Here is a 9,470-nt window from a genome sequence, read left to right as displayed (position 1 = left end):
GCTAGATATAATTATAAATAAAATTCTATCAAATTTTCACAACGAAAAAAACACTTAAATATTTTTACTCAAATATTACACACACACACACACATACACACGTATGTGTACACACGATTCATTATATCATCCAACATTTTTATTTCAACATTTTATTTCAATGATTAATCTTTTTCTTTTTTTTTTTAAATTTCTGTATTAATAATGGGTTTATATCTCTTAAATAATTAATTAAATAATTAAATAATTAAATAAACATTATATCCGTAATTTTTCTCAACATTTTGCCAATTTTGAAACGTAAGAAAAAAATTTCTCACAAGATTTTATCGAGAAAATTCACGGTGACGCGCAAGTTTTACTTCCGGATTTGAAATTTGGCTAACGAACGAGTAACAAAACAACGTTTATATACAACGACGAATTCCTCGTCGTCGTCGTCATCATCATCATCTCGTCGTATGTGTGTGTGTGATGCTGCAATTATTCCGTTCGTCGGAGAAGAAAACGATGTATTATATTTTTTTTTCTTTCATTTACAGCATACGTACGTACTACAACAACCACTTTACGATAAAACGTACAAATTCTTTAAACAAATCCAATTCTACCCCCCTCCCTTCTCCCTCCCACCCTCCTGCTACGGAGAACTCTAATTTTATTAATTAAATGCAATAACTGTTATTAAAATTAATAAAAGATAATCAAAGCTTTTCATTATACTTTGCATTCCTTTGAACGCCATATTGTATCACACACACCCCACTACCACCACCATTATATCCAATTGTACCACTACTTGTAAAACAAATATGTACAACATAAATAAACACGCATAAGTATACATCGTATACAAATAATACATATAAAAAACGCGTGTTACAAATACAAATACAAATGAGAAATTTAATCAGACCACCCGAAAAATTTTTCTACCCCTTTTTCATTTAACTTAGAAAAGGGTTAAAATGATCTGATAAATTATATCTTGAATTTTTTCATACTTATTTTCCATTTCTTTTTGTTCATGTTTCTAATTTAATTTTTTTTAATAGAAGAACAGTAAACGAAAAAGTAAATAAATGTTTGGTTTAACAGGTTGACTGCCGTGTGGGTCACCGGTGACCTCAACACGACCAATTATAATAATTTATAATTAGAATAAATATATATCGAATATTGATCATAAATTTTTAAATAATACTATTGTTTTTTTTTTTTTTTGTATAAGGGTTTGAATAAAATAATGACGTACACGCAGAACATGTAAAATTAATTTTACGATTAAAAGAAAACACTATGCACAGTTTATTTTTCCGTACGTAATTGTTTGATAAAAATAGAATCTTCATTTAATCAGAACATTAAATTAAATTCAAATCGTTAATTTCATTTTAAAAATTAAGAAATTAAAATATTTGTAGAGTTACTTCTTGTTCATGTAACACCATTTAATTGATAACACAAGTGATCAATAAAAAGTTCTCTATTTTTTAAAGTTTTAATCGCAGTGATGAATTATAAGGAATATCATTTGATCGGACAAATCAACTATAGATTTGTATAAATTCTAATCTACTATCATTTCTGAATAATTCGAAACAATTGATAATCACAAAAAATGGTTACTACAGCGCCCCGGGGGTCACCGGTGACCTCACCGCAAATAATGCATTATTAAAACAAAATTTGTACGAAACCATTTATCAATATGGTGTAAACAAAAATTTCAATAAAATATGTATCCCATAATGAAAAAAAATAATCACGTGAAATGCACGGCTGCAGTCAACGGTGTTAAAAAAAAAAATAAAAAAGAAAAACGCATAAGCTTTTTTACCGATGTTAGGGTTACGAACGATCAGGAAGAAGAGAAACCATCGGCCGGGATATGAATTAGGGTGATGGAAAAGGGGTAAGAGGAAGAGAGGGGGGGGGGGGAAACTAACGATGATGATAATGATAATGATGATGACATCGAGGTCACCGAGAGAGAACTGTTAGTTAATAACTTTGTTCTAACGAAAGAATGTGATCTAACTCTAAGTGAGACGAATATTAGGGGAAGGAAGTGGAAGAAGGGGGAGGGGGAGGGAATTATGGTTTTTTTTCTCACGTAAAATGAAGAAACGGGTGCATTATAAATCTAACAGGAGAACGAGTAGATCGGTAAAAAAAAAAAAAAAAGGGTTGGGTGTATTGCCGCGGCCTTGACGATAAAAGGAATCCTACCGCAGTCCGTGATTGGTCGATAATAACCAATTGGCTAATGTACAAAAGAAATGGTGATTTTTGTTCAATATATAGTTACTTTTATTAGATCATATATAGTGTGTTATTTGTTTGTCGGTAATTATTATATAGGGATGAAAATATGATTATTGAAATATATTAAACTTTCTTAAATTATTGATATATATATATATTGATCAAATATTGTACAATTATTTGTATTATGTGAATAATTAATTAATTTTTTTTTTTTTTCATTTATTAAGGACAATTGTCGTAATTACCGACAGAAACGAGTAATTGAAAATTTCGATTTGGTACCGCTTGGGTGCACCACGATGCATTTCTAATGTAACTCAGTCGATTAGTTTTTACCGTTCGTTGGACATTAAAAAATAATCTTTTTTAATTGTCCTGCTCTGTTGATATATATAATTGTTCTATAAATTATTATTATTACGATATATCTTTTTCGAAAAAATAAATTAAGATGAAAGTACTCGTATTTCGAGGTTATAATAAAAGAAAAAAAAAAAAAAAACTTGGAAAGAACGTGTTCTTCGTAGAGAGCTAGCCAATCGATAAACGTGTAAGGCCGGCGTAGTTACAAAGTATTATATATAACAAAGTAAAGCTTTGAATTATGTAAAGTATTGAAATGACAGAAATGGGATAATCATAAATGAAAAATCGAATATAATAAAGAGAATATTTAAAAAAAAAAAAAAAATGAAAAAAGTTCTCATTTTTTTCCATTTTATCTGCTCGCAAATTATTTGCGTTGCGTAATATTGAAGAATTTTCCATTTCTTTTCTTTTTTCTTTTTTTACAACTGAAAATCTAAACATTTGTATATGAAATATTAAATTTTTAATCGAAAAAAATTGGATATCAAAATAGTAAAGGAAAGATCGATAAATTCTGATATTTGTAACAACATTAAAAAGGATGATTTTAATGGAAATTTATAACCTAGGTGAAAAAAAAAATAAAATACTAGGATAAAATAATTACATGTATATAACTTAACTTGTATATCTTAACTTGTATATAACAGGTATAGAAAAAATATCATATCGGATCGGATCGATTGATCAGTTTCATACGATCGTTGACCTAGAATATCAAATAGTGTGTGTCTACCGGTGTGTGATCGTCAATGCGATATTATCGCAAGGATCTCAAATGTCAAGGACATTCTTATATGGGGGAAAAAAACTCCCTTAAAAAGAACCAGAAAAAAAAGAAATTAAAACAAATACATTTTAATAGAGAAAAAGATAATACTATTTAAACGTTACAGATTCCTTTAACTTTAAATCAACACAGAGAAAAAAAAAAATTCCTAACCTAAAATGGACATATAGAAATATTCGAAAAAGAAAAGAGAAAGTTAAAACAAATAAAATACATTAATAAAAAAAAAAAAAAAAAACGTTACAAATTCCCTTTAACTTTAAAAATCGACACAGAGAAATAAAAACAAATTTATTATAAACGTTGAAGAAAAAAGAAAAATCCTAACCTAAAATGGACATATAGAAATAATCGAAAAAAAGATAAAAAAAAAAAAAAAAGAAAATAAAATAAAAAAATAAAAAGACATATTTAATTATAAATTGAAAATAATGAAAAGATAATAATAGTAGTAATAGTAGTAGTAGTAGTAGTAACCGGTAGAAAGAATCATTCTTATGTGTTTCTTTGGTAAAAAGAAACGCGTGGGGGTTCCGTCCTCCTTGCTTTCGACTACGCCTATTTCGATTTCTCCCGACCATATAAAGAACGAAAAGTATTCGAAAAAGAATCGAAGAAGTTCTTCTTCTGGCCAAGGAAACGAGAAGGAAGGAAGATTGGGAAAAGAGAGAGGAAGAGAGTATTACATTCAGAGAACTAAAGAGAAAAAGAGATAGAGATAGATAGAGAGAGAGAGAGAGAGAGAAAGAAAGATAAGAGCTTCTATCTTTCTCTATTCATGCAGACGAGTCGAAAGAATTCCATCAATGATGGTCGGCCGGACAATATGGCGCCCGGTCTGACACACACATATATATATATATATATATATATATATATACACACTTATATCTTCTCATTCGTTCGTTCATTCTTTCTTTCTTCCTTCCTTCCTTCCCTTTCTCTATCTCTCTTTATCTATCTCCATCGATCTATCTTTCTCTTTCTATCGAAAGTTCCGTGGTGTGCGTCATCGACGTAACGTGCGACACAATAGTTGGACTAACACACGCAAGTAATCCAAAAACACACATACGCAGAAGAAGGAGCTCGTTGGATGGGCGGCCGGTTTGCACGATGATGTCTTTTGAAATAATTCGCTAGTAGGCTAAACGACGACGAAGACTACACGATGATATTCTTTATGACAGAGAACCAATGGAATACTCGAACGTTCGTCGAGATTTAAATGACATACGTGCCGATTTATTTCTATCCGCGTATAATATTAAAAATATAATGAGAAACATTGAAATCAATGATTTCAAGAGAAAAAGAACGATCGTGAGTTTAATTGGACTAGTCGTCGCAGCCAAAAGCTACGGGGTTCACACGGCCATCGTTGCCGTGTCTCATCACGAGCGCACAACTCAAGAGAGAACTTTTCTTCATTTATATCTCAATTCATTTAAACAATATCTATGCGATTAATATTACACTTCATTTCATTCATTTCGTATCCTTTTGTTATAATATTAATTAATTGAAGAAACTCACCTTTTGAGTGCTCTTAGCGGCCCAGAAATTCAAGGCTTCGGCGTATTCAACGGCTACCGTTCACTACGATCTCACAGAGTGCACTGCCGTGAATAGCGGAAACCGCCATCTTGAACTAACCGGGATTTACCCTTTCCGGTTTTTCGAAACGTTTCGCGCTATAAGTCATTTTTAATGACTACGCAATATTCTTTCTTTTATTAATGATAGAAAATAATTAATTATTTTCATTTTTGTTAATATTTATAAACAAGAAATTATTTATTCGTTCATTTATTCGATCGTTTGAAGTACTTTGACGTTCATTTGCCGGATAACCAATCAGATATTAAAACGTCTTTGTATCGACCAATCATAGCGCTCCTGCAAAGTGTATGCTGGATATTAATATTTTCAAATATTCTTCTTATCAATATATTTTATATTCTTTTTAAATAAATCATTATTAAAGAAAAGTAATTCAATTATACTTTATACTTCATAATATTGCAAGTTTCTGATAAAAAATTTCATTTTTAGAAATTACGAAAACTTTAATGCAAAACCATAGAACTTTGAAGTTTGAAACACAAATCACAACTTAAATAATTTATTTATATAAATAAAAAAATGATTGTGTGTGTGATACGTACACTAAAAACAAAATGAATCCGTTTTTATATTCAAATTTTGCTATTAATCTTGTAGACAGCAGCAGCATCTTTTATATAACTAAACATTTGTGAGTTAAGTAACACAAATGCTAGGTTCACGTTTTCGTAGTTACAACTATGTGGCGGTATGCTAGTACCACGGAGAAAGTTAAATTATCACGTGTTACACAAATCCCTTGAATTTTTTCAAGAAAAATCCTTTACCACGTGTTAAAAGTATAATTATAAAAAGTTTCAAACAAAATGCCGAAATCTAAAAGGGATAAAACCAGTAAGTCAAATAAATTTTGATTATTCTTCCTTATGATTTTATTATTTGTTGGTTATTTATGTTTTCTATAAAAGCATATAAATTCTAAAAACTTTAAGAAAATATATAAACAATAATAAAAAAAATAATGTTCTTAATTTGCAGTATCGCTGACAAAAACCAGTAAAAAAGGTAAATTATTGAAAGAACATTTGGTAGAGGATGTACGCAATTGGTGTACAAAATATAAACACATAGTATTGTTATCCGTACAAAATATGCGCAATAATAAATTAAAGAATTTAAGAAATGAATGGAATGACAGCAGATTTTTCTTTGGGAAGAATAAAGTTATGGCAATAGCCTTGGGTAAAACACAGGAAAAAGAAATTCTCAAAGGAGTACATGTTTTATCGAATGCATTAGTTGGTCAACGTGGATTATTGTTCACTAATCGTAAAACCAAAGAGGTAATTAATTATTATAATATTATTACAACAACAAAAATATAGTATACAGTTTCAGCGTATTGCATTTAATTAATTTTATGTAAATTGATTTTGTTAGGCATTAAAAACGATTAGGGAATACGAAGAAATTGATTATGCACGTTCTGGTTTTATACCAAATGAATCAATAGTATTACCAGAAGGTCCATTGACAGAATTTCCACATAGTATAGAACCACATTTGAGGCAATTAGGTATGCCAACAGCATTGGAAAAAGGAGTTGTTACATTGATCAAAAAATTTAAAGTCTGCAAAAAAGGAGAACCATTAACGCCGGAACAAGCTAGAATTTTGGTAATTATTATACACTGTGTTAACTATTTTAAATATCATTGAATTATATTTACAATTTGTATTATTTTATTTGTCAGAAATTATTGGGAAAACCTTTAGCTACATTTAAATTAATTCCATTGGGCATTTATTCCACCAAGAAAGGGTTTAGAACACTTTTATCGGACGATACTAAAGAAAACGGTGTTGAAAAAATGGAAGTAGAGGATGATATCGTTACTACATAATGTTAATATATTACACACATTTAGAAAAATAAATATTTTTTTTAATTTATAGTACGTAATTGTATTTAAATACTTCTATCATTAAAGTTTGTACAAAATCTAAAAAGCTCGTTAGCATGTATCATTTTGTTATTATTTAATGAAGTTATTCTTTTTAATATCGAATGATAAATTCTTTACATATATATACAATTACAACAAGCGTTTGAAATATTTCAAATGTGTATCATCAAAATTCAAAACAAATGATATTAAAATAATCTAACTTTCAACTTCAGATTGTTAAATTGTTAATGATGTAATACCAATCTAAATCATAAAGTAAAAAAAACTAATAAAATTAAATCTAAATTGAAATGACGCTACCTTTAATGTTTATTATATTTTGGATATTTATAATAACATGGGTAAGAAAGATATTATTAAATCATATTACACACGGATTTAAACTTTACGATTAATATATAATTGCATATTCAGCTTGCATATCGTTGGTGTTGGGATAATGATTCGGAAAAAATAGTTTCTCCGAGTAAAAGAAATTTGACGAAAAGATTGAAAACTAGAAAAAGTACAACGTCCATTGAATCATTGGATATGTCGGAAAACGAAGATTTTCCTAAATGTCACAAACAAAAGATAAAACAACAGGTACTCTCTATAATTTCACACCTACAGGGAAATATTATTAAAAAAAAAATTCATTAATTCATAATGCAATGTTTGTAGGCTAAAACACGATGGCCAAGTAGAACTTCGATGAATGATTAAAAAAAAGAACATGAGTGTTTTACAATATTGCCAAATGATTATTTTATACATCGAATATAACACGAAAAAAAGATATTAATAAATTATAAAAATAACAGAGAGAATATATATATATTTAAAAAATTGATAGGTTTGTGTGTCGTCTTTGTAGCATTTATTATTAGCGATTTTTCAAGGCTACGATACATGTAAATACATATATGATTTTTTTTTCTTTTTTCTTTTTTTTTTCCTTTTTAAATATACGTATATATTTATATATAAAAGCAGTACACTTAGGATCATCAGCTTACGATAAGAATAATTTCATTAATACTGCAGAAAATATACATAGGATATTTTAAATTGACGGCTACATAACTTAAATATTAAAATTGATCACTAAGAGATCCATTCTATATATATGTGAGATATATATATATATATTATATCTCCAATGATATTTTACATAACTCAAATGTAAAATTTATTAAACGTAAATATCTTTAAAAGCTATTATCACAATAATTAAAGAAATGAATATATCCAAATAATAATAATAATAATAATAATTAAATTCATCAGGAAATCATTTTATGCGTCTCATATTACTTCTATGCGATAAAATAATCATTGATAAGATTTTTTTGTTGAATTTCGTATAACTTCAATGAAAAATATAAATAATGCTTAGTGTGTAACGTGTATAATAAACGTATGATTGAAAATTAAATTTATTTGTACTTGAAACAATACGTTTTAACCCAAAAATAAAATATATAAAATACTATACCCAAATTTCAATTTAAACAAAAATAAGCTTTACAAAAAGTGTGTGTTAACAGTGGCATCAATTTTCTCTCTCTTTTTCTTTCTTTCTCTCCCTCTCTCTCTCTCTCTCTCTCTCTCTCTCTCTCACTATATATATATATATATATGTGTGTATTTACATTAACAATAATTAAAGATTTAAGTTACGAATACAAACGGTATTGTCATATTGTATACGCTAAATAATACACTCTATATTAAATATATTTAAAAAATAAAATTAAATTATAATCTTATGAAGATCATCGGTTCTTAAGCTTTTTAATTCCTGCTCGATTGAATGTTTCTTTTTCTTTTTTGTTGTTTTGTTTTGTTTAAATAAGAAATTGTCGTCTAGTTACGTTAATTATTTTTTTCTTCTTTGGTTAAAAAAAATTGTACTCTCGTGTACCTTAAATAACTATACTACGCATGATAAGAAAAACTATTTCAATAAAATATCAAAAAAAACATGTGTTTTTTTCTCCATACTCTATCACATCATATCCATGAAATAATTTCTCTTACTGATTGTGTAATAAAATAAAATAAAAAAAAAAAAAAAAGGAAGCAACTAAAAGTTTTCCATCATGTGTTTGAAAAACGAAGGCATAGAACGTATTATGAGAACCGTTGTCCGATTAAGCCTTTATAAGTATATAAATAATAATAGATGATTATAAATATTATATGAATTAGCTTAAAAAAAAAAAATTGGAATCAATTCTATGACAATGTCCTATAAAACATATACATATACATATACATATACATATACATATACATATATATATATATATATTGGCTTACTTATTCTTATAAGCTCGCTACCAGAGAAGAGTCTTATTAAATTCAATTAAATTACTTCAAACATAATAAAAATCTAACATTATTGTTTGTCATAGATATGGCAATTTCACAGCACGTTAACTAAACAAATACATTGTACAAAAATAAATAATTTTTTGACTTAATAATCGAGAGATAATTAATTGTAAATCAAATATATG

At 27.8% G+C, this 9,470-nt stretch overlaps 2 protein-coding genes across 3 annotated transcripts in view; one reads left to right on the top strand and one right to left on the bottom strand.

Moving 5' to 3' along the window:
* The window catches only part of LOC106788536 (14-3-3 protein zeta), a 56,839-nt gene extending 51,735 nt beyond the window's left edge, over positions 1-5,104 (bottom strand). Inside the window, exon 1 of one of the 2 annotated variants that reach the window (XM_014751879.1) lies at positions 4,967-5,104. The gene's annotated coding sequence lies outside the window, so the exon portion shown is untranslated. The remainder of the gene's footprint in view (positions 1-4,966) is intronic. The other variant, XM_014751878.1, reaches the window with a different exon arrangement.
* A 596-nt stretch (positions 5,105-5,700) lies between these two features.
* Positions 5,701-7,251, top strand: LOC106788524 (mRNA turnover protein 4 homolog). The gene is made up of 4 exons (XM_014751855.1): positions 5,701-5,890; positions 6,035-6,339; positions 6,437-6,673; positions 6,751-7,251. Exons 1-4 carry the CDS (start codon positions 5,863-5,865, stop codon positions 6,898-6,900), a joined length of 720 nt encoding a protein of 239 aa, XP_014607341.1. The 5' UTR covers positions 5,701-5,862; the 3' UTR covers positions 6,901-7,251.
* Positions 7,252-9,470: the final 2,219 nt, after the last annotated feature.

This window comes from Polistes canadensis, unplaced genomic scaffold (genome assembly GCF_001313835.1).
Source record: "Polistes canadensis isolate GaletaPanama2010 unplaced genomic scaffold, ASM131383v1 scaffold_143, whole genome shotgun sequence".
Taxonomy (NCBI): Eukaryota; Metazoa; Arthropoda; class Insecta; order Hymenoptera; family Vespidae; genus Polistes; species Polistes canadensis.
The sequence above is the reverse complement of the archived record's forward strand: the minus strand, read 5'-3'. Positions and strand labels throughout refer to the sequence as shown.

Coding starts and splice junctions, on each gene's coding strand:
- LOC106788524 (XM_014751855.1), top strand. CDS start 5,863: ATGCCGAAATCTAAAAGGGATAAAACCA. Junction 6,340..6,436: donor CTAATCGTAAAACCAAAGAG/GTAATTAATTAT, acceptor TGATTTTGTTAG/GCATTAAAAACGATTAGGGA. Junction 6,674..6,750: donor CGGAACAAGCTAGAATTTTG/GTAATTATTATA, acceptor TTTATTTGTCAG/AAATTATTGGGAAAACCTTT.